This window comes from Podarcis cretensis (assembly GCF_951804945.1).
Source record: "Podarcis cretensis genome assembly, chromosome: 13".
In the NCBI taxonomy this organism is placed as follows: domain Eukaryota; kingdom Metazoa; phylum Chordata; class Lepidosauria; order Squamata; family Lacertidae; genus Podarcis; species Podarcis cretensis.
The window spans coordinates 24263073-24288928 of record NC_137182.1 but is presented as its reverse complement, the minus strand read 5'-3'; the positions used below and the strand labels follow the sequence as shown (position 1 = coordinate 24288928).

At 45.8% G+C, this 25856-nt stretch overlaps 1 protein-coding gene across 1 annotated transcript in view; it reads left to right on the top strand.

Annotated features, from left to right (window-relative positions):
- Window positions 1-2033: 2033 nt before the first annotated feature.
- The window catches only part of TBKBP1 (TBK1 binding protein 1), a 60251-nt gene continuing 36428 nt past the window's right edge, over window positions 2034-25856 (top strand). The window contains exons 1-5 of the mRNA XM_079949599.1: window positions 2034-2208; window positions 15388-15668; window positions 17221-17343; window positions 19805-19909; window positions 22316-22457. Coding sequence (XP_079805725.1) covers window positions 15447-15668; window positions 17221-17343; window positions 19805-19909; window positions 22316-22457 — 592 coding nt within the window. The 5' untranslated portion in view covers window positions 2034-2208; window positions 15388-15446. The remainder of the gene's footprint in view (window positions 2209-15387; window positions 15669-17220; window positions 17344-19804; window positions 19910-22315; window positions 22458-25856) is intronic.

Below are 25856 nucleotides of genomic sequence, written 5' to 3'. Positions count from 1 at the left end.
CTAATACGTAGGTAGACTGCCTTGCTTCTTTTTATTGCTGTTGTCTGCCTAAGTAGGAACCTACACATTCTGCTTTAAGGTATGAGACAAGCCTGGGTAACAGCTGTGCTTTGTCCTTTTTCAAGGTTTGCCATACATCCGAATTTTCCGGACATATCCAGAAAACTGTGGTTGGTAGCAGTGGCTGGGCGGAAATTGGCAAAATGTTCGGGAAAATCTGGATGTATGGCAACCCCATGTTGGCAGTGTCATTTTTCCTGATTTTCCATAAAAATAGCTCAACAACTTTTCTGTCCGGTTTTTCACTGTTTGAAATACAGCAACCCTATTTAAACATGGGGACCAACCATTGCTTTTTTATTCTCGAATCCCAGAAATGACCTGACCTGCAATCTCCTTTTTTGAGAATGCTATGACTAAAATAAATGCAGACCTCATGGCTGCAACATTCACACTAATTATTATTATTGTTATTATTATTATTATTATTCCTCTTCCTCCTGCCACCTGCTTTGTCTAACATCCAGCCTGACAAAGAGTGAAGTTGGAAGCTTGCTCACTATTTCATGAGATGTGGCTTGCTCCCAACTATGAATTTTGAAGCACACAGTGCTTCCCACATTTCAATATGTTACAGGTTTGGTGTTTTAGCAGTTAAAGTTAGGATTTTGGTGGGAAAGGAATGTAGCAGGTGTTAGTGGTAATAAAAATATCCAAATGCTGTTTCTCTGCCCCGCCTTTCCAGGCATTTGATGTTAATTCATCATGATTGAACATAATGTATATTTTATATGTTGTATGTCATGAAGGCTTCTAGCTTTACAATAAATTACTCACATACTTTAGAAATTCTGTTTAATCTTTGTGGCATCAAATGCCGCATACAGATGATTTTGTGGGAGTCTTCTTTCAGATTTCCCTGGGAAGTATATCTATTGCTTCCAAAATAACCTTCCACCTCTGAAATGGATACGACATGCCTAATAATATTATGTCATGGAACTTTAAAGTGATGATCTTCACCCCTGAACCATATCTGATAATAGGCTATAATTTTTTAACAGCATCCATTAATATTTTCTCTGCCTTCAGTACGTTTTTATTGGACATTTGTGTGTGTGTGTGTGTGTGTGTGTGTGTTTTAAAATTGTAATGGGAACTGAAGACAAATGTAAATTGTTCATGCATCCAAAATGAGGCAATTTTTTCAGGATTTTAATTGGCTTTTTGGCATTGGGACATTCTTCCTTATCTTCAAGAAAATCGACACCTTCAAACGTTGTTTTGCAAATGTGACTTTGAAAGATGCTTTTACCTCTGTAACTGATGAATTGGAAGTGAATCGCCTGCTTTCCTCTTTGTTTTCCACCCCAGCATCTAGAGTTGGGGATACTGGGAAAGGGCTGGGCTTTTGGGGGGGGGTGTTAAAGAGTGAGATGGAACAAAGCCCCTAAGTCACAGCAAGGTCCTCCCGACAAGGCTGAGCTTCCTCGCCTCTCATTGCAAAAAGTAACCACTGGTTTGCAACCAGAAATTAAATGGTCACCATAGGAAAAAACGACCCCGGCCCCCTGCCTAAACTTGGCTTTGTTTGTTTCATTTGTGCTGTGAGATCAGTTCGATTCGGAGGATGGGAGAGAAGGCGGAGGAGGAGATTGTTATTGCAGGTTCTCTTTAAATTAAAAAAAAAAGGGTACCTCTTTTGCACTGTGACTGTTTCCTGCTTCTGAGAGGTGTGTGTGTGTGTGTGTGTTCTCGGGAGCAGGAAACAGGAGCTGCAAAACCAAGGGAAGTGAGTGCGAGGCAAGAGGCTATACCAGGCCAGCCAGGAATGAGATTTCAAAACATTTCCTCCTCCTTCCAGAAATGTGATCGCCGTTTTCTTTGGGCAACGGGGAGGTGTGGCGGAGCATCCTTAGGCCACAGAAGGTGAAGCCACCACGTGGGACGCGTGGCGGTTCTGCCAGCCTGATGATGATGGCACACTTCGTGGCGTGAGCCCTGGGGGAGGGGGAGAGAAAGAAAGAGAGAGAGAGAGAGAGAGAGAGAGAGAGATCGGCTGGATCTCGAGGAGGGGGAGAGAGAGAGAGAGCCACCAAAGAGGGGGGAGGAAGCCCCTGAAGAGAGCCTCCCCCCTCCCCCCAGCAAGCACCCACTTCTACAGCTCCTGAGGATGGAGGATCTTTCCCCACCAAGCGGGGAGGTGATGTAAGTCCAACCCCCCCCCCTTAACCTCGCCGCCTCCCTGCAAGAATAACCGGGGGAGGGGGGAGGAAGAGGGGGGTGTCGGTGGTTGCATAAGGGGCGGAGGGGAGAGCATCCGTGGGGGCAGCCAGGTGGTCGTGCCTCCTCACCAACGCGCTCTCCCATCGCTGCGTCCTCCTGGGGGAAGAGGAGGAGGAGGAGGATGACGAGGCTGTTCCCGGGAGAGAGGGGAGAAGGTCCCCCCCTCTAACTCTGGGGTGGGGGCATCGCAGGACAACCCGCTCAGCTGGGGGCTCCGGGGCCTCGGCCCAGCGCCTGGCCGGCGGAGGCGCTTCCTTCCTTAAACAGACAAGATCGCCTTCCTGTTGCCAGGCTCGCTCCATCCCAGTTATTTGTGCGATGCTTGCCCCCCCCCCCCCCCCCAGCATCTAACTGTATGGCGAGCTCCCAGCACTCCGTGCCCTAGATCTGCCCCTTGTGATCTCTCCCCCCACCTCCCTATCTGCTTCTCTTGCATGCTGACCCCTTGCAGCTCTGCTCCCCCCCTCTTAGTTATTCCTCAGATCTGCTGACCAAGCGCCCCATCGTCCCCAAGTGCCTGCTGCCCCTTAACTTAGCATTCTACTTCCCGCCCCCCATCAAGCCCACCCTTTCCCCCTTCTCCTTGTCTAACTGCAGGCCAGGTGCTGCTCTCCCTCAACACCCATTTTCCACCGGGAATTAGAGAACTGCAAGTTGGAAGGGACCCAGGGGAGGGTTGCATTCTGCCCCCTGGCCCAATTCCACATTGTCCCCACTCTGGGTTTTCTTCCCAGCTGGTTTACCCCACCTGGCCCAGCCCTGTTCCGGTTGCTTAGTGTCCATCTGATAAACTGCACCCGCTCCCTTTCATAGGAAGCTGCCTTATACTAAGTCAGTATTGTCTACACTGGCTGGCAGGATCGAACCTGGGACCTTCTGCATGCAAGGCAGATCCTCTCTCATTGAGCTACAGCCCTTTTCCCTGACTCTCCTGCGTTCCTTACCTTCCACCCCAACTTCATTTGCATTTCCTGCTCCTTGGGATCTGTGCTGCACCATATCCTAACTGCATTCTGGCCCCTGTGCCCCCCTGGCTGCCCTAATCTCCTGCCAAGAATTAGGAATTAGGTTCCCACATTCACATTGTATTTGCTGGCCAGCTGTTTTAATTTCCTTCGCTGCTCAACTGTGCATACTGCCCTGGATCAGGGCCTCCTCCATTCCCCTGCCCATTCAAATCGAATTGCAATCCTTGTGATTCCCACCACCCATGCTGTATGCTGGTTACTATCCCGCTGTGTCCCATAAACTGTATTCTGATTCCCTTACCCTAGACTAGCTCCCTTCTCATCTAATTGCTTGCTATTCTCCTTGTCCCAGAGATTTGTAGCACTATTCCAGTCCCATTGGACTTCAGGGAGCATGCTACCCACCCAAAAAAATATATCCATGCAATTGCACGATGAATTTCCTGTTTGGTTGATTCCATTTTTCCCCATCCTGCTGATTCACCCCACTCCCAGGAACTTATTTCAGTTCTTCCATTTTTAAAAAAAATATTGACCCTAAGCATATTCTCTACCTCTGCAAAGCTGAGTTTGGGGCTCACCCTTTGGAATTTGATTTATGAAGCAATAATAACAGAGAAGAATGCCTCTGAGTACATACAGAGTACAAATGCCTCAGCAGTGAGTAGCCACTGCTTGTCCCTACGTATTGAGGATGATGGAACTTAGCCCCAGCCAACCATCCTTCTGGGTCTGCGATAAACAGGCCCCTCTGTTGTTTTCCTGTGGTTTTGCATCTGTTCCTTAATCATATGTATTGTTGAGCATTGGTAATATTGCCTTGTAACAGAAAAGGTGGGAGGACTGAGCTGGTGTGCTTGAGGACGGAGTGTTTTGTCTCTGAATCCTTCATCCCTGTGTTCTTCCATTCCCCGCCACCCAGCTCCCTAAACATCAGACTTCTGCGATCCCTTGCACCCACACCATGGTCCCTTGCCAGGGTTTAATGCCAGTGCCCCAATCTCAAGAGGTGACCTTAGTTATATCCTTCCCTGGGTGGGAAGGCAGGATGCAAATTTAACAAATAAAAGGGTTTGCTAAATAGTGGTGCTAAATTATGTTTCCTACTCTGTTGCTCTTAAGCGGTGATCTGACAGGGCACAATCTGCTGGGAATTTCTCCAATGCAGTCCCCCATTGAAATGAATGGGATCTTTGCAATACAATCCTCTGGATTATTTTTTCAGTGCTGGGTCTGTGCAACATGTAATAGATGAGAATGCCTTTGCACATGTGCAGAGAGCTCATTGTAGGCACTCTATGCATGAGCAGTCAGAGGGAGGCATAACTCCCTCCTAAACTTTCTACATTTTCATTTTTTCTGTCTTATATTTGAACGAATTCTTAAACATTCATTGCCTGCCCCAGCTGTGGTCTGAGGCAACCAGTGAGATCTCTGGAGCATTTTCACATTGTCCCTGATTATTATTAATATAATAATAATTATTTATTGAATTTATATACCGCCCTATGCCCAGAGGTCTCAGTGCGGTTCACAAAATAAAATCAAAATAGAAAAACCTCAAAATACATAATCAAAACAACAACAACAACAACCCAATAACACCCCCCCCCAAAAAAAACCACCCAACATTTTAAAAGGGCATAGGATGTCAATCAAATCAAGCAAAGGCCTGGTTAAAAAGGAATGTTTTTGCCTAGTGCCCAAAGGTGTATATAATGAAGGCGCCAGGCAAACTTCCCTGGGGAAAGAATTCCACAGACGGGGAGCCACTGCAAAGAAGGAGGAGGCACACGAAGAAGGGCCTCAGAAGATGGTCTCAGGGTCTGGGTCTTCTTCGTCTTCTTCAGCAATCACTCATAGCCGAGTAGGTTCACATGGAAAGAGCCAGGTCTTGAGGTACTGCGGTCCTGAGCCATTTAAACATTTATAGGTCAAAACCAGCACTTTGAATTGGGCCCGGAGACTAATTGGTAGCCAGTGCTACCAATGTAAGGATCAATGTAATATGCCTGAGTTCATCTGGCACATTTTGAAGGGTGAAAAAGTGTTTGCTTTAGCGGTTCTTTCCCATGTTTAAGAGGCAACCTTCTACAGCAGTGCTGTGCTGGAATTTTTTAAAAAAAATTAAGTGCAGCGTTCTTTCCCCTGCATGCATTGTGTTCACCTCGTTGATCATGGCCACATAGGGGAAATGGAGCATTTATGGTTTTAACATGAAATCCTCTCGAACATCTTCCCACTTAGTGGCTACTAGTGGGATCTGCAACAAAAGCGTGTGTCTCTTGTCCTGGGCGCCAGCCAGCCCTGCCCCTGCCCTCCTCTGTTCCAGCATGCGAAGCTGTAATAGACTCAAGCAGGCCAGTTTCCCTCTTTCCCTTCCCTTTTCAATGTTCTGTTTTTCCATTTCAAGCTGGCATTCATCATTCCATGGCTCTTCTTGGTTACACAGAGTATTCCCAGTCCTCATTAAGCTCTTTGTTGTGTAGCCTTCTTGAGGGCATTTTTCTTTGGGCTACGCTTGTGGTTCCCCCAAACGCTTTGATAACCTTCCTATTGTTTATCAGTGGACCCATTATGGATCCCTTGTAGTTGGCTGGCGTGGGGGGGGGCAAGAGGAATTTGCTATCAGAAAAAAGCGACAGGATGAAGCAGAGCAGAATAGCAGTCCTCCGTGTAGGAAAGTTTTAAGCATCTGAGCTGGTTCATGAAAAGAGGCAGCTGCCTTGCGTGCTTCCAGGCGGTCTCCTCTGGCCTGGCCTGATCTTCAAACCCGACCTTTGGGCTGTGCCATCTGTGCACCAAATCTACAATGGCATACGGAAGAGGAATTCTCGGCAGCTACCCCAACCGTTATAGAACTTCATATGTTATGCAGGAGCAAATGCATATTTGGGCTGTGTATGTGTGTGGACAGCTCTGGCCAATCCAAGACTCCCTTGGCATGTGAACTTGTATGGAGTATAAGCACATTTCTTGTGTATCTTTTGTGTATAGCACCAAGTGCATTTTTTGTGTGCATAACACATGAAGAGAAAGCGAGCATGGACAGGTCTGTGTGGTTTCTTCCTTCACATCGTGCAGGATAAAAAGGTAAAGGGACCCCTGACCATTAGGTTCAGTCGTGGCTGACTCTGGGGTTGTGGCGCTCATCTCGCTTTATTGGCCGAGGGAGCCAGCGTACAGCTTCTGGGTCATGTGGCCAGCATGACTAAACCGCTTCTGGCGAACCAGAGCAGCACACGGAAACGGCGTTTACTTTCCTGCAGGAGCGGTACCTATTTATCTACTTGGACTTTGATGTGCTTTTGAACTGCTAGGTTGGCAGGAGCTGGGACCAAGCAATGGGAGCTCACCCCCTAGCGGGGATTCGAATCGCCGACCTTCTGATCGGCAAGTCCTAGGCTCTGTGGTTTAACCCACAGCGCCACCCGTGTCCCTTATCGTGCAGGATACTGACTGCAAAATGTAGCATTCTGAGAAGGTTGGCGGCTTCTTCTTCTTCTTCTTCTTCTTCTTCTTCTTCTTCTTCTTCTTCTTCTCTCATTGTGAAAATGTGAAGTTTCTAGATCTTGTGACTGTGTGACTGTCAATAGAAAGAATATGAAGAAAGCTTAGAGAACTTAGTACATAGATAGATATACGAATGGGGTGTTGTTGTTCAGTGACCGTTACAGCTCTTTCAGTCTGGGAAAAGTAACCGCTCTTGAACCCTGGAAAGCCATGACCCGTCCGGGTAAATAGTACTGAGTTTACATAGTCTGCTGGTCTGACTTCCTGAGTTCCTCTGCCCACCCTGACAAGTAGAAGCGGAATAAATTATGACGAACTGTGCAAATGTAATGCAGACATTCTGTTTCGTGAACTTTTATTGAAGGCTTCAGAATCCAGCTTTCCTTGGTCCAGAATTTTACCCTGCCAGATTCTTGGGTACAGGACATCCTGTCTGGGCCAGGATAAGGGGCTGGTCTACATGGCCCCATGGAATCCTTCCCAGCTCAGTGATTTTAGGTAACACTGTGTACCAGCTGCTCTTAGAAAACAGTGTCCCTTCTGGCTGTGTTCCTTTCTGATGGGACCAGAGCTTCTTCCTTCCTTCTGCCAGTTACTTGGCTGTGATGAGGAAGATTTTTGCCTAATTGCTTTCAATTCCCTGGCCATCATTCTTTTTCCATTTCGCGGCTGAAACAGCATTGGGCAGAAGGAGCAGAGCTGATTCTAGGGAGAGAGTGAGAGAGAACAATAACTCCAAAAGGTTTCACAGCCTATAGGTGCCGATATGTCACATTCCCAGGTCCGCTATAGAGCACACAGAGCACACAAAGAAAGGAGCCTTATAGCAGGTTAGATTATTTGTCTATCTAGCTCAGTTTGCCTACACTGACTGCCAGCAGCTCTCCAAGGTTTCAGGCCTCTGATCCCCCAACCTGGCACTCTCCAGATGTTTTACACAGTACAACTCCCATCAGCCCCCAGTTAGCATGGCTACCATGGCTGGGACAGATGGGAGTTGTAGTTGTTTTGGGAGCACCAGATTATGGAAGGCTGGCCTACACTGGATGGCCCAGGAGGAAAACAGAAAGAGTGAGAAAGGGACCAAGATAAAATGAAATACAGTGGTACCTCGGGTTACATACGCTTTAGGTTAAAGACTCCGCTAACCCAGAAATAGTGCTTCAGGTTAAGAACTTTGCTTCAGGATGAGAACAGAAACCGTGCTCCGGCAGCACGGCAGCAGCAGGAGGCCCCATTAGCTAAAGTGGTGCTTCAGGTTAAGAACAGTTTCAGGTTAAGGACGGACCTCTGGAACAAATTAAGTACTTAACCGGAGGTACCACTGTAAATTAAAATGTTGCGCTGCCACACATACCTATGAAAGTAGAACACTGCCTTATACCACGTCAGACTGCTTATCTATTTAGCCTGGTATCTGCAGACTCTAACAAACTCTGGCAGTGGCTTTCCAGGGTTTCCAGCAGAAGTCTTCTCTATCATCTGCTACCTGATCGTTTTCGCTGGAGGTGTTGGTGATTGAAGCTGGGGCCTTCTTCTCCATGTAAGCAGGTGCCGTTATCCCTGGGGATGGACAGATTAGTTTGTTTCTGGCCCGTGCCACTGCTACATGTGTTCACTCATAAATTTGCTTTGTCCCTGATTCTACATTAATGCCTGATTTGTGTGGGTGGGGGGATAATCTGCACACACAAAAACCACATTTTAATATGCGTTTTTAAAATACATTTCCCCTTGAAACATGTTTAGAAATGCAGATTTTATCTCAAAATGAGTATTTTTTAAAAACACTTTTTTATAGCAGAGAACTGCATCAAAGCATTTGGAAAAGTGCACAGTGCAGCTCAGAACAGAGCTATTCATTAGTCCAATAGTTGTGGATCTGGTCAGTCTGTATCAGGATTTGCAAACATTAGATTCCTCAAGCACCCCTGATCTGTGGTTCCTTCCTTCCTAATTTAAGACTTGGAACAGCATCTTGCCTTGCTTTGTTCCTTGTTCTCGTCCCTCCCCCTTTTAATGTTTGGTCTTCCAGGCATGGATGGCGTTCCTCTTTTATGTTGTTAATGATGCATTTCTATTCTATATATGTGCGTGGGCTTTTATTTAATTGAATGCATTTAAATACTAATTCTTTTGGTAACCACAATTCCAACCCCCCCTCCCCAAACAGAAAAAGGCACATTAGAGAATAGGGGGGGAAATGGAACGTAGAAGGGAAATAAATTATCTGCAACAAGAAATGCTATATAGGGGGAAACCCTTCAAAAAACCACACCCCATTCCTCTTTGCTTATCTGAATTTCAGTTTTCTTTGCCTGGGATTAGCTGGGAAATATATCTCCTTATTATCAACTCAGCTTGTTAGGCAGGCGATTGGGCTGGCCGTTGATTTAATTTAGATATGTTTTGCTTAACACTTCTGACAGTTCCCTCACCCACCCATGGGATTCTGCCCATGCCAGCAAGGAGGCCATGTGACATGCAGGGCACTCAGGGAAGCCAATATATCTAAGTCTCATCTTTGCTAGGAATTTGTTTGACAGCCTTGAGCAAGTCACTTGGACTTAGTTGTCTCTCTCCTCCCCCCACCATCACTTTGTAAAATGATCATAATAGCAAATCATCTCAAGTTGCATGCACACACCATACATTCAACTTGCTTGACTTCCCCCAAATAATCCTGGGTAGTGTAGCTTGTTAAGGGTGCAGGGGGGTAAACTCGTGTTCCCAGGATCCTTTGGGTGGCAGCTTTGTTCTTTAACTGTATGGTGTGTATGCAGTGGGCCGATAAACCATCAGCCGTTTAATGGATTAATAACTTTGCTAGTAGGGATAGCTATATATAGGTGCTTTTAGAAATACTGAAAAGAGGTGCAAGAAGTTATTTGCATGCCCCCTTTCGCGATACAAACCCATCCAAGGCAGTTTTCAAGTAATGCAAAAATACATAAAATAAAAACCCACAGCAAACGAGAGAGAGAGAGGCAGTGGCGTAGCGTGAGGGGTGCAGGGGGGGCCGGCCGCACTGGGCGCAACATCTGGGGGTTAGGGTTAGGGATAGGGTTAGGGGGCGCAAATCCAGGGTTAGGGGGCGCAAATTACTTGCCTTGCCCCGGGTGCTGACAACCCACGCTACGCCACTGCCTACAGGGAAGTTAGTGGTAGACTGAATTAACCAAACATAGCACTCATAGCCTTCTTGATTTTTTATCGTGTTCATTTGGAACTCCACGTAGTTTCCCACTTTTTTAAGCACATGGGTGACATTTCTCTCCATCCCCATGAGACAGAAAGGTGGTCACAGAAACTGATTTTTCAAGAGACCTGGGTGAAGGTCAGATCTCTAGAATTACCATATCTAATGCTCACCTTTTCTTTGGCCAAATGACGTTGCAAAAATTAAGGTGCTCATTAGATTCTGTTAAGTTGTGGGTGAACATATCAGACGGCACAGCGATTCTTCAAACAGCTCTTGTTTATTCACTGAACTGAACTGAACTGAAGGGTTCAGCCAGCCTGCTTATATAGAGCTCCACTACAATGCAGCTGTAACCACTTTCTGTAACTATCCAATCACTGAATGTCACTTTCAATCCCCTATTTGCATATGTGGACCTGAGTGAAAACTATCTACAGTATCCCCCTGCTGGCCCAGGGTGAGAACTTCAGTACATAACAGATTCGATGGCACATTTACATTCTCCTCCAGCAAATGCTCTTTTTTTTTTTTTTTTTTGCTTCGAGGTTCTGAAAACTGATGCCGCATTAGATTCAAGTAAATACGGGGTAATAATACCTGAACAAGCCTCCAAAAGCCCATAGAGCTGAAAGAGGAAGTGGGAAACTTCCTCCTTTGGCTCTATGTACTTTTCAAGGGAGCGGGTTAAAAAAGGCAACTGCCCTCATGGCCATTTAGGAAGGCTTAGAGGTTAGGCTTTAGGATAACAACATGAGAGCAAAATGCAGCCATCCTGTGGGTTTTGGAATTGACTTTGGATTTCTCTCTTTTTTAAAAATTCTCCTCCCCTCTCTGTTTTGGATTGCCAGTTTTTACCGGCCCTGCTCTTCTGCCTCCACTGCCAGCCTGACATGGAGGAATTTAGCAGGAGAAGCTAAACTTCTAAAGTACAGTCATACCTTGGTTGTTGAATGCCTTGGTACTCAGACGTTTTGGCTCCCAAATACCGCAAACCCGGAAGTGACTGTTCCTGTTTGCGAACTATTTTAGGGAAGCCGAACATCCATCGGGGCTTCTGCGGCTTCCAGTTGGCTGCAGGAGCTTCCTGCAGCCAATCAGAAGCCGTGCTTTGGTTTCCGAATGTTTTGGAAGTCGAACGGTGTTCCGGAACGGATTCCGTTCAAGAAGTGAGCATGGCCGCTCAGTAATAAATGGGAAGTTGGCAGCCCAGTGTTCACAGTTGCCATGACAGAAGAAGAAGAAGAAGAAGAAGAAGAAGAAGAAGAAGAAGAAGAAGAAGAAGAAGAGGAGGAGGAGGAAGGAGGAGGAGGAGGAGGAGGAGGAGGAGTTTGGATTTGATATCCCACTTTATCACTACCCAAAGGAGTCTCAAAGCGGTTAACATTCTCCTTTCCCTTCCTCCCCCACAACAAACACTCTGTGAGGTGAGTGGGGCTGAGAGACTTCAGAGAAGTGTGACTGGCCCAAGGTCACCCGGCAGCTGCATGTGGGGGAGTGGAGATGCAAACCTAGTTCACCAGATTACGAGTCTACCGCTCTTAACCACTGCACCACACTGGCTCTCAGGATGACAGGATACGTGGCTCCTCCGCCATGTGATTCTGGAGCCTCTAGGCCTTGACCCTCTGCTGCATTTGAGGCCTTCGACACTACCCCTTATTGCTCCCACAGCTCTTTCTGCCAACCCACCCAGCTGGGTGCTCAGCTTGCCCCACTGCTTCAGCAGTCAGAGACCAAGAGGGCACACCCATCTGCCTGGCTTCTGGCTCAGAAAGGAGTAGGTTTCATTTATTGGCTGGCGAGGGATGAGAACCCTGTACGTCCTCAGAGGCACTTGCTACAGCCAACATTTGTGGACTGAGCCCTGCCCAAGAAATCTGCGTTAAACTCCCTATTTAGCCAGATCTGACCCGGCCCCCTCCCCCATGCTGGAGTCCTGAGCTGCTCCCACTTTCAGTTGTTTTGACACCATACATGGTCAGTTTCACTTCTAGGCAGCAAAAGCTTCCTTGTCAAAATGTCTCTGAAAAGGGAGAGTCTCTTTCAGCTATTTTATTTATTTATTTATTTATTTATTTATTTATTTATTTTTTTTGGGCGGGCTGTAGCTCCAGAGTCAAGCACATGACTCAGTCCCTGGTACCTCCAGGTAGAAATGGCAAAGACTCCTGCCTGAACCTGGAGAGAGCCATTGCCAGGCAGTGTAGACAATGGCGAGTGTCCTCTCCTCCCTGTAGCCAACCAAGATGGGAAGCCTGCAAGCTGGGGAGCTGAGTGCAACAAGGACTCTTCTCACCTGTCCCAGCCACTATCTTCCAAGAATTTATCCATTTCTCTTTTTTAAAGCCTTCCAGGTTGATGGCCAGAACTGCCTCTTGTGGGTGTGAATTTTGCTTAGCAGTGTGAAGAAGTACAATTTCACTTTCATGTCTTTCACTTTCTCCTTTGTTATCATTACCTTTCTCTCTCAGTAAGTAAAGGTAAAGGGACCCCTGACCATTAGGTCCAGTCGTGGCCGCCTCTGGGGTTGCGGCCCTCATCTCGCTTTATTAAGCTTCCGGGTCATGTGGCCAGCATGACTAAGCCGCTTCTGGCGAACCAGAGCAGCGCACGGAAACGCCATTTACCTTCCTGCGGGAGTGGTACCTATTTATCTACTTGCACTTTGAGGTGCTTTCAAACTGCTAGGTTGGCAGGAGCTGGGACCGAGCAACGGGAGCTCACCCTGTCGCGGGGATTCGAACTGCTGACCTTCTGATCGGCAAGTCCTAGGCTCTGTGGTTTAACCCACAGCGCCACCCGCGTCCTTTTTCTCTCTCAGTATTCTATTATGATTTCTCTTAATATTATTTCTTACTGTGTTTGGGTAAGGAACGCCCTCCCACCAGATGTCAAGGAAATAAACAACTCTCTGACTTTTAGAAGACATCTGAAGGCAACCCTGTTTAGGGAAGTTTTTAAGGTTTGCTGTTTTATTGTGGTTTTTAATATCCTGTTGGGAGCCGCCCAGAGTGGCTGGGGAGGCCTGGCCAGATGGGCGGGGTATAAGTAATAAATGATGGTGATGATGAACAGTTTGAAGCACCCTGTGTGAAGGGAAGGGAAGATCTCCCAGGGTGAGAGGCTGGGATGCTCCCAGGTGAGTGCTGGGAGGGTACATCTTTTTCTGTATGGGACAAAAGTTAAGGTACCCTTGTGAGATAGAATCTTGTATTCTTTTACATATCTCTTGGCTTCTTTTTTCCTTTCTATTATTCTTCGTGTGGGTTAGCTTGTCTTGTACAGTGGTACCTCGGGCTAAGTACTTAATTCGTTCCGGAGGTCCGTTCTTAACCTGAAACTGTTCTTAACCTGAAGCACCACTTTAGCTAATGGGGCCTCCTGCTGCCGCAGCGCCACTGGAGCACGATTTCTGTTCTCATCCTGAAGCAAAGTTCTTAACCCGAGATAATATTTCTGGGTTAGCGGAGTCTGTAACCTGAAGCGTATGTAACCTGAGGTACCACTGTATTGCATTGTGGAGAAAATTTAATAAGATTTTTTTTTTAAGTACTCTTTCACAAAATGCATGTAGTGGGATAGCTCAGTTGGTAGAGCATGAGACTGTTAATCTCAGGGTCCTGGGTTCAAGCCCCACTTCGGGCAAAAAGATTCCTGCATTTCAGGGGGGGTTGGACTAGCACTAGATGAGCCTCGTGGTCCCTTCCAAATCGACATTTCTATGATTCTATGAATGTAGAGCTGCACAGAAAGATGCTTCTGTTTTGGCCTTTAGTGGTACAAGTCGTCCCAGGTTAAGCCCCCAGTATCTCTTGGTAGTGAAAGACCCCTGCTTGAGAGCCAACTGTCAGTCATTGTAAATAAACAGTAGCTTGGTTAGGTGACCTGATTTGGTATCAGCAGTTTTCTATCTTCCTTATCTGCACTGATAGTAAGTACAGAGCCCGTAGCTGGTAACTACTCCAGATTTTGCTTCTCATCAGACGAGGGGGTGTTCTTGTAAATGTGGCGGAAGATTCATTCATTCGTTCGTTGCAAAAATGCCCCAGCCTTTTCTGTTTTTTCCTGAATGGCGCCTGCAGCCTCATTCTTCTAACAAATGCACCCACACCATCCACCTTAAATGCGCTGTTACGCCGTCCAAGTTGCTGCAACACAATTTGGACTCCCACCTTTTTCCTGCGTTTGCTGCTTTTTCCAAATCTGATACCAGATTTCCCTTTCTTTGCTGTTGAGAGCTTTCCCCTCTTTTTTTAAAAAAATCCTGTCTGCGTGGTGTTTTGTTTTCCCAGTTTGTGGCTATGACTGTTAAGTTCTGTGTTGTATGAGCTCGCCATCTGTGTGTTGGGTTGATTGATCCACCTTCTCCCTCAGCGTCTGATAGCTGAGAAGTCTCACTCAGTGGTTATGTCACAGATTTCCCTTTTCACTTTAGCAGGGAGGCATTCAAAACAGACGGTGAAGAAATATGTGTGTGTCTTTCTATTAGGAAGTGTACAGAGGCAGCTGCATCATGAAATGGGGCAAAATGGCTGCCTTGGGTATCAGGTGTTGGGGTGCTGCTAAAGGAAGGGTGGGGAATCCTTTTCAACCTGAGGGCCACAGTTTCACAGGGGCAAGCTTCTGGGGGCCACATCCCTAAGGTAGATGGGGCCAGAGGCAAAAAGGGGTGGAGCCATGGGTGTGACTTACCTTTGTGGAGTAGGCTACATTCCAGCCATGAAAAATCCAGAGCTACACACACACACACACACACACACACACACACACACACACCCCTACCTCCATCCAGGAAAGCAAAAGCCATTCTTAAAACCCAAGGATGCTTAGCTCTGTTTCTTCCTAGTTTTGTTTTATTTAATTTACTAGCAGCCATGCACCTGGGGTTGCTTGGGAAATCTAAGCCCCCTTCCGCCAAATCAGTGCTGTTTTGAAATCTGTGGTTGAAATCATTGCATTTTTGAAAGGTTCAGTCTGCCATCTTGATTCAAAATGGCTTCCAATTGTATCCAAAAGCCTGCTCCTTGTTCTGAGGAACCAACATGCGAAATTTGGTTGCAATATCTTGAGAGATGTACAAATGCATGGCAGACAACTGATCAAAATCTATATTATTATATTATATTATATTATATTATATTATATTATATTATATTATATTAATTATATTATATTAATTTGTCTTTACCCTCCTATATTCCAGGTGAAAACTGTCCCCCCAGAGCACTTCACAACAATTAAAGCCAGCTCTCAATGACACTGGCAGATGCTGTGCAATGTGCATAAATGAAAATAAGACACAGGCTTCCAAACTATTTTTGAAAAAATAAAAATTCCCAGACAAAGGGGAGGAAAAAGCTTAGAAGAAGGAGCCATGCTGTGCTGTGTCTCACTCCTGTTTCTTGCCATCTCCCATAGCTGGAGGTTGCCAGGCACTGGCGTTTCCTGCTAAACGCCCGTCTGTCCCTGATTGTGCCATGGACTCCATGTTTGAAGATGACATCAGCATCCTTACCCAAGATGCTTTGGTCCAGGAGGATGACTGGCTGGACAGCCCCAATACTGACCTCTCCAGCGAGATGTGTTCTGCCTCCCACTTTGCTCTCATCACGGCCTACGATGACATCAAGAACCGCCTGACAGGGCTGGAGCGGGAGAACGCTAGCCTCAAGCGAAAACTGAAGATGTATGAGATTAAGGTGAGTGGCAGTTTGTAGATGCCTTTGCTCCTGTTTGCTTTCCCAGTAGGTAGCGCAACTGGCTGATATTTTAAGTAAATAAATAAGATTACATTAGCCTTCTCTGCTCCCAGTGCTTTATCATTTTCCAGAGAAGTGCTGCTCTTGATGCTCAAAATGGGAGAACTAAGGGGGAGCAGGGCCTTTTGGATAGCAGCCCCCAAACTCCAGAATATCCTGCCAAAGGAAGTCCTGGTCTTTGCTCAACTTCATGTTTAAATATGTTTGATGGGCATTTTCTTTGAAATTGATGATCAGGGACTTCGAGACTGCAATCCAGTAAACGTGTACCTGGGAGCAAGTCCCACTGAAGTCTTACTTCTGAGTAGGCATGCAAAGGTATCCCAATGCTAAAAAAATGCGCAACACCTTTATGGCTGGTTTTGATAATTATTGTACATCACCGACTTGGTTTTATCAGTCTTCTGTTCAATGCTCCAGTGTGGCACAGTGATTAGAGTGTTGGATTACAGCCAGAGGGATCTGGGTTCCACCCCCCCCCCCCTTGGTCATGAAAATTCCTGAGTTGACCTTGCATCAGTCATACCCTCGGCCAAATCTTATCTCACAGGGTAGTTGTGAAGATGCTTTTTTAAAAGGTGTTGTTCCTTTTAATTTGGTATCTTGATTCATTTATTTTAGTAGTGCTGTTGTTTCTTATGTTTTTACTGTTGATTTAATGCTGTTGCTGTTTTTATTGTTTATGTCTGTTGTACATTGCTGAGGGGGAGGTAATTGCAGAAAGGTGGCATAAAAATATTAAAACAAATTTAACATTGGAGGGGCTGAAGGCCATGCATGCTGCTTCGAATTCACTGGAGGAAAGGTGGGATAGGAATAGAATAAATAAATAAAATTAACAGCTCCTGTAATGAGAACCAGTGTGGTGTAGGGGTTAGTATGTTAGGCTTGAACCTGGGAGACCAGGGTTCAAATCCCCACTCAGCTATGAAGCTGAGTGTGAGAATGAGATAATATTGTGTGTGTTTATATATAGATATATATTGAATTAGTTGCTGGTTTTTTATTTTAAAATTTGCTATTGCGCCTGAGGTTTGGGCTGTGGCCCATGAAATGTTGTGCCACTACATGTCACTTTGTCTTTAACACTAACCCATGTTATATAAAACCTGTACAGTTGTGCCTTGGTTTTCAAACAGCCTCGTTCTCAAACGTTTTTACTCCCGAACAATCAAAATCCAGAAGTTTTTGAACGTTCTTTTGGAAGCCAAACAACTGAAGCCGAACGTTCCATGGCTTCCGATGGACTGCAGGAGCTTCCTGCAGCCAATCAGAAGCTGTGCTTTGGTTTTCTAATGTTTTGGAAGTAGAATGGACTTCCAGAACAGATTCTGTTCGACTTCCAAAGTATGACTGTACATTAAATGCTTCATACTGCTTTATTATTGTTCCCCACTTTGCCTGCTTCCCCCAATATTTCTGCAATGTGCATTTTCTTTTTTTAAGAGAGTAAATGCTTGGTGTTTTTTTTCCTTGTGCTCCTGGCCCGCAGTTCCCACTGATTAGTGAGTTTGGAGAGGAGCGCATCTTCCCAGCCTACGACTCCAAGGAGGCCTCACTTTTGAAAAGCGAGAAAGCCAACCTCCAGCAGCAGCTGAATCAATTCCAGCGCGAGGTGAGCAGGGCTTCCCGACATGCTTGGAAAGGAGCTTTTAAAGAGTGAAAGCACTTGACTTGGCCATCTTGGCTCATGGCTTTTTATGTTATTGTCTGTAATAGGTAAAGCGTATGGGACGATTGCCTCGTGGATCGTAGCACGTTGCTCAAGAACATGTGCCTGCAAATTTAGTTATTAAATTCCTTTTGCCAGCTTGGTACCCCAACAAAATCACAGGCAAGGGCACAGTACTATATTAAGAGCCGCAGAAAATACTGAAAGGCATACAGCAGTGACAACGATTTATTTATAAGAAGAGGCAACTTTTTATTTCAAGTGTACGTTTCAACAGGGTTTACAAAGGTCCATAATAGCACAAGAATCATATTAAAGAATGCACTAAGCAGCTGGCAAATATCATTACACTTGGAAAATGTACGTCTCAGCAAGGCTTACAAAAAACCGTTGTTGTTGTTGTTGTTGTTGTTGTTGTTGTTGTTGTTGTTGTTGATAATGCTCTAAGCAGCTGACAGGCTTCCAGATAGCATTCTGTTTGAGAAAATCTTCTCCAGATGATAACACCTGAAGTTCTCACATATGGGAGGATTTCAGGAATGGCTGTCTCTCCAAAGAAGTTACTCTATTCCAATGCAAGGATCCAAAATTTTGGGCAGGGTTTTTTCTTTTTCATTTTTGGTGTTTGCCAGCTTGCTACCCCCCTCCTGCTGTGACCAGCTCCCCTCTCTCAAAACACGGAGAGAAGTGAAAAGAGCATAGCAGAGGTTGTGCTACTTGGGAAAGACCCTGGAGAGGATGAGTGTGGTGGGAAGGCAGGGACCTTTCAGTCCTCACAACTGCCTTCTTGGAGCAAGACCTACTGGGAAGAGCTTCTGGGATCACTAGGCCTGCGCTGTTTTGGTTTCCGGAATAAAGAGTTTCCACTGACGCCAGATTTTCCTTTGCTTGCTGAGCTATGCTTGACTCCAGCTCCTGGCACTGGTGTGCGGAGGGACTGGCTGCCTCCCCACATCAGCAGCCCAGGAAGTTTTCCAATGCCAAAGGAATCAGCATTTTAGTGGGGCAGCACCTGCCATGTGGAACTTCCTGCCTGTTGATGTCCCTACCTTCACTGTACTGTTTTGGATGCTTGCTAAAAACCACTTCTTTTTCAGCAAGCCTGTTCCAATACATGGCTCCATTTTATTGGGCTCATCTTTGCTTTTGGTGTGGACAACTGAAGTTAAGACTGGGGGAAATGCGGAACTGAAATTGGCAGTTCTAAGCAACCTTCAGGTCCCAGGTAGCTTGGCCACACAGCTCCTAAACGTGCTGCTATTTCTGCAGCTTCACAGAGAAGGAGTTTGCTGGAGTTGTGTGTGTGTGTGTGTGTGTGTGTGTGTGAACCAGTGCTGAAGTGAGTCGTTCACACTACATATTTCCCTATTTAGGGGGGGGAGCGGACAGACTTTGCCCAATGCACCTCTTTGATTCCACTGCAGTTTCGTGGCAAAGGGGGGAGAACACACTTTACTGTTTCAACTCCCAGAAATTCCATAGCACAGAACAGTAGCAGCAAAGGACAGGCAGGAAGATAGGGTTTCACATGTCTCAAAGCACACCTTCAAACTAGGTGAGGCTGGCCTGGTTTGTACGATCAGGTCCCTGCTTAATAAGCCATGATATGCATGAGCTGCGTACATGGAGATTCTCTGCAGCAGCTCCCCCCCCTCCTTTGCATGAGAGACTAAGCAAACCAGGACTCAGCTGTTAGCCATAGTTTCCTATTATTTGCAAACTATGTTTAATGGCTTGCAAACTACAACTTACCCGCCGTTTTGTAGGCGCACAGAATTGGTTAATTTTTGGATCCTGGCTTGTTCAGCCACTTACACGAAGGGCGGAGCAATGTGGCTGAAAAAGGATTGCTTGCAGCTGCACACCGCTCATTCATATTTGATGGACGCTTCTCAAATGACACATGTACCTGGCTCTAAATTCAGTGTGGCTTATTGCCCCTCCAACTCGTGCTTCAGGTGGGCTGCCTGCTTTGTTTTGTTTTCAACTTACCTACACAGTTATCAGCTCAGCTGTTGGTTTGGCACCCACCCCCTCCCATCCATAGCCATATTAAAAAAACTAAATCTAATCTGAGAAAGGCTGTGTGAGCATGTGACTTTATGATCGACACAAGGGCCAGCCTGTCAGCTCTGTGCATTGTAGCCTTGCTTTCAGAAAGTTCGTTTCACGATTGATTCCCAGGGCTTGCAGGCCAGGTCTGTGCAGATCTGATCTGAGCCAGGTTGCCCGTGAGCTTAATCTGGGGCAGGAGATGGTAATGAATATCTAAAAAGGCAACGAGCGTGCTGTCGCCTTGTCTCCAGCCTTAGTGATCAGGCAGTTCCAGGATCATATGTTGCTTGATGCTGCTGCTGAGCCATGATTTCCGCCTTTTTTCTTCCCCTCCACCCTCGCCCACCAGCTGCAGAAAAGCAAGGAGAGGGAAGAACAGCTGGGTGAGATGATCCAAGCCTATGAGAAGCTGTGTGTGGAGAAGACTGACCTTGAGTCGGAGCTGGGGCAGATGGTGGGTTTCATTTAGCATTCTGGCCAGATGAGAGGCATGTTGTAAGCCTCCTTTGCATGTACCTGTTTGCATGACGTGTCCGTAAAATGAGATGGGGCTCATGTTTTGTAGCTGTGCTGGCTTGCAGCACAGCTTTGCTGCTGCTGCTGCTGCTGCTGCTGCTGCTGCACACTTCTGTTTTGAAACGAAGATTTGGAGAATCTGCAAGATGTCCAACCCGGGGAGTTCAGTTTCTGATCAGAAGGAACTTTTTCTCATTTCAGCTGTTCTGGCATCAGGTGGCAGGCTTCTTGGGCAGTAAGAAAGGCTTTTGCTTTGTCTGATTTTATGAGAAGTTTTAAATTTGTGTTTTTCCTCTCCCCATAAAACAATCTGCCATGATTCTTAAGAATGGAGTGGTAGAAGACTGAAAAAATAAAAATGTTGACGTTGGATCACATTAATTATCCATTTGGACTCGCCTCTTATGCTCCACTTACAGTCAGCCAGAGTTTGCTGGGAAGTTCTAGGAGAGGCATGGTCTATTGACAGGAATGATCAGGGAATTTAGGAAGGTAAGTTGCCTACCAGTAAACCACTAAGGTTGGTGGTTCGAATCCCCGTTATGAAGTGAGCTCCTGTTGCTCTGTCCCAGCTCCTGCCAACCTAGCAGTTCAAAAGCATGCCAGTGCAAGTAGATAAATAGGTACCACTGTGGTGAGAAGAAGCGGTTTAGTCATGCTGGCCACATGACCCGGAAAGCTGCCTATGGACAAATGCCAGCCCCTTCAACCTGAAATTGAAATGAGCGCTGCAACCCCGTAGTCCTTTGACTGGACTTAACCGTCCAGGGGTCCTTTACCTTTAACATACACTGGCAGTGGTGCTGCAGGGTACCAGATCAGGAGTCTCTTTCAGCTCTACTTGGAGAAGCTGGGGATTGAACCTGCGACCTTCTGCATGCAGTTCAGATGCTCTGCCACCGAGCTACAGGCCATGCAGTAGATTTGTCCTGAAAGAAGGCATATACCCTATTTTTCTGTGTATAAGACTAGGTTTTTTCCCTAAAAAATGATGTAAAAAATTAGGGAGCATCTTATACACGGATAGTGTCGAGGGTGGACTGGCAATTGGTTGTTGCCCCCAAAATAGTGAGCGTCTTATACATGGGGGCGTCTTATAGACAGAAAAATACGGTAAGTTTTTGAAACAGATTTTCAACTTCTGCAAGTAAGTCCTTATGCAGTGCTTGAGCTTCTGGTTATTGTTGCTTCCAATTACAAAAAACAAACAAACAGCAAATTTCCTTAGCCTCGTGACAATTTGTTATTTGTGAAAGTGCTCCAGCAAAGGACATAACAGTTTCCCTTCCTGGGTCACGATCATCTAACTTCTGGAAGCTCACTAGTAGGTGAGGTAGCCATCCCGGGTTATTTGTCCTATCGTGTATTGATCAAGGCAAACTGCCTCTGGATAAGGGAGTCCAATCAATGTTTGCCATTCTTGGCTAATACCCAGGAAGGTGTCTTGTTTAAAAGGCTCTCTACAGTAGTAATGGGACGCAGGTGGTGCTGTGGGTTAAACCACAGAGCCGAGGACTTGCCGATCAGAAGGTCGGCGGTTCGAATCCCCGCGACGGAGTGAGCTCCCGTTGCTCGATCCCTGCTCCTGCCAACCTAGCAGTTCGAAAGCACGTCAAAGTGCAAGTAGATTAATAGGTACTGCTCCAGCGGGAAGGTAATCGGCGTTTCCGTGCGCTGCTCTGGTTCGCCAGAAGCGGCTTAGTCATGCTGGCCACATGACCCAGAAGCTGTACGCCAGCTCCCTCAGCCAATAAAGCGAAATGAGTGCCGCAATCCCAAAGTCGGCCACGACTGGACCTAATGGTCAGGGGTCCCTTTACCGTTACCTTACAGTAGTAAAGGTTAAGAAGACAAAAGGGCAGAATAGGGAGGGGAAATTGAAATTGAAGCTTGCTTTTAAAAAGCGAGCAAAAAGAAAAATAGGAAAATGAGGTTTGAGAACTAGAGTCAGGGTAAAACAAAAAGTAAATCTTGTTTAACAGCATAAATGGAGAAGAAAAAGACAGAGGAGGCAAGCAGGTAGAATAGCAAGATAAAAGAATTAGGGTCCCCCCCCCTTTGATCTGAATCAGCTAAGCTGTGGGAGAGTCAGTTAGTTGGTTCAGGGTGCCAAAAGGAAGGAGAAGCTGATGGTGATCAAAGCAGAATTGGGTGTGAAGATTTCAGAGCCAGGAGGATGGGAAATTGGCCTTAAAATCGGGAGCTGTCTAATTTTTTTCATCAGTTGGCCTAGTGGCAGCTCATTGTCAAGACGTCTGTGCACCAAAGTTAAAGACGCCTTCTTTTTTGTTGTCTTTGTCTTCTTCTTTTTCTCTTTCTCCATTCCGGCCTTGTTCCTCTACAGAGAGCTCTGGTTGAGACACATCTGAATCGTATCCGAAGCTTAGAGCAGCAGTTGAGGCAGAGAGATGGCGGCTCGTTCCAGAATCTCAACTCTCAGTTGCAAAATCAAGAAGTCCAGTATCTGTCGCTTCATGGGAGCCACGGTGATTTTTAAAAAATAATAATTCTAGTCTGGCAATTCCTCATCCCTTGTAGTCACCTCTGTACTCTTCCCAGTTCTGAAATTTGACAGGACATTTGTGTCCTATATTGCCTGAATTGGGAGGGAGGGTTGAAAATTTAACTCTGAAGGAAGGCTGATGATGTGGTGTGTCAACTTACGAAGATCATGGACTTGGGATGTCTCGTATTCAGATTTCACCTCAGCCATGAATTGACCAGCTTGCTTTAGGCTGAATTTTGTTCCTCAGCTGCAGCTGCTCATATACAAAATGGGTAATAAACAGCCATAATTAAGGTCACGGTGTTTTATTTCCATAGTAGGCTTTTAAATTTCGTTTGTCAGAACTGAACCACTCAACTGCAGCTTGTCTCAGAGTTACTAAGGCCTGAGAGTCCTCCAGAAGTACAACTCCTGTTGTCATCAGCCACCATAATCGGTGGTCAAGGATGATGGGAGTTGTAGTCCCAAGGACATTGTGATGTTGGCTAATCCTGGTTTAATTGACTAGTTGGTTTGATTCATCAGTTCAGGAATGTTTAAATCGAATAAACATGTGCCCCCAAGTAATCAGGCAGCTAGTTAACAATTTGTCAAACATTCAGATAGGAAGCATCATCTTAAAAGAGGGGTTCCTTTTCTCCCGTCGGTGTGAATGGAAATGTTCTTGCTACGATTTTGCTTGTCTATGACTATCAGGCCGTAAACAAAAGGAGGTCAGCCGCAGTTGAGGGGTCTAGTTCAAGAGAACCAGAGGCAGTTGACATGGACGAAGCCAAGCTAGTGGTCAAGGTCTGGATGGAGGGCAGACCAGATCCAATGCGTTGCTCACACTGAGGAGCTGACTTGGATGTGAGGGCTTGATGTGGCCTGGTATGTCTCCATTGACCTCCATTGATCACAGGGTGCCCTTAACTACAGAGGCTCAAATCTACCTCCAGAATGCTCTTGTTAATTGAGGTTTGCTAGGCCCTGTTGTTTTGATGTTTTTAGGAGGTTAGTAAAATCCCGGTTGTTATTTTTAAAGTGCCGTATTTTTTGCTCTATAAGATGCACTTTTCCCCCTTCAAAAATTAAGGGGAAATGTGTGTGCGTCTTAGGGCGTGAATGCAGGCTCCTTGGCTTCAGTGATAGCAACTCGAAGCCTCCGAAGTGCAGAGGGAGAGTTCCCCTGTGCTCCGGAGGCTTTGCGTTGCTTTCGCTGAAGCCGCCTGAAGCCCCCGGAGTGCAGCGCAAACTCCCGCTGCACTCTGGGGGCTTCAAGCAGCTATCCGCAAGCCTTCGGAGCGCAGCAGGAGTTCCCGCTGCGCTCTGGGGGCTTGCGGATAGCCGCCTGAAGCCTGGAGAGCAAGAGGGGTCAGTGCACACCGATCCCTCTTGCTCTCCAGGCTTCGCTTCGCTGGAGAGGCGCTACACAGTTTTCCCTCTCTTCGCAGCGCCCCTTCAGTGAAGCGGGAGGAGAAATGGAAGGGGCTCTGTTTCTCTTGCCGCTTCGCTGAAGGGGCGCTGAGCAGAGAGGGGGAGAATATTTCTTTTCCTGTTTTCCCCCTCCTATGGTCCCGTGCTTCCTAAAGAGCTAAAAATACGGCATTTTTATTTTTTGACTGCTGCCCCCAGGTATTGTAAATTATTATTATGTCAGTGTGGTGAGCTTTTTATTTTTTGGTTTGTTAGCTGCCTTGGGTTCCTTTTGTAAGTAGGGCAGGATATAAAATTGTCCAAATAAACGATCGGTACATTGGCCCCTTACACATCGCACCAAATAAAAACGGCATAAGTGCACTTTTTTTGTCTCATGGTGACTGTTTTCACTCCTATGCAAATTGACGCAGGTTTAATTGATTCATTTATATTCCTTGGCTTAGCTAAGAGTCTTAGTAAGAATACAAGGATTCATACTGTAAAGAATAGTCATGTACATGCCTACCTGGAAGTAAATCCCATTGAACTTGCTTTTGAGTAGTCATACACAGGATTTTGCTTTCAAAACAATATACGTTAAGTGTTTTGAACACTTAAAATGTGCTTTATAAATGCTAAGTGTCAATATTAATAAATATTCAAGAAAGGTGGACTATCCTGAATGTGGGTGGGGAATTGTGTGAGCCAATGATTGTTTTGCACACAGTTCCCTTCCTGGATCAGAGTGCTAGGATTGTCCGTTTGTAGGCGTAAACACACACAATAAAACTAGATTCCCACTGATTAACTATTTCTAATCAGAGATAAGTGGTTGGATGAATTGCAGACTGCACTAGCTAGTCCCAGAGTGTCTGCGGTACATTTCCAGGGGCCTGGAAAAACAGTCAATGCATTTGTGCCCAGAGGCAAGAACCTAATTAATCAGGCCGGCATAATCTAGTTTGTCGATTCTCTCTCAGTGTGTGTGTTTGTGTAAATGCGGGATTTATTTGTTTTGAGACACAGGCATTGTTTCTGCCCGGTAGATGGCACTGTGATTCTTGTTTTCTTCGTACATGAAATAGCGTCCGTTTTCAAAAGGTTGCAGAATAAACTTTACCCCCCCCCAAAAAAAATTGAGCTTTAAAATGAATTTCCCATGGTTGGCCAAGGTTGCAAGGTAGTGATTTTTTTGTGTGTGTGTGAGAGAGAAAAATTAATAACAAATTTAGCAAAGAAATAAAAACGCAGGAAGGAGAAAGAAATGAAGGAGGAGGACGCACCTTCCAGCAGATGCAATAACCATCAGGACATCAACATTTAAGTTGATATAAGCCATCCCAATTCCCAGGAATATTATTATGTATCTATTATTATGATGTATTATTTATTGCATTTATATCCCACCTTTTTCTCCAAGGAGTTCAAGGTCAAATAATAATAATAATAATAATAATAATAATAATAATAATTTATTTATACCCCACCCTCCCCAGCCAAGACCAGGCTCAGGGCGGCTAACACCCAATATAAAAACAAATTGATTTAAATACAACATTAAAACATTAAAATACAGCTTCATTTCAATGGAAAACTCAAATCAAAAACTTTTTGGGGGATGAAAACGTCAAGTCTTCACCAAGGCTAACTATCCAGACTGGCCCTACATGGGCCAGAAAAAAAGCCAGGGAAGTCCCCAAATAGGAGTTCCATCACAGGAGGAAAAAGGGGAAAAAGGGGCACAGTTCTTCGCCTCCTCAGCTAATCCTCACAACAACCCTGTGAGGTAGGTTAGGCTGAGAAGCAGGGACTAGCTACCAGCATTACCCAGTGAGCTTCATGGCCAAGTGCCTGTTTAACACGTGTCAATTTTTTAAAAAAATATGTTGCTCAAGACTTCCTGCGACTCTAGCTGTGAGGAATTGTCAATGAAATGGCTGCTTGTGGTAGCTACGTTTGACCACTTCGCAGCCATGTGTAA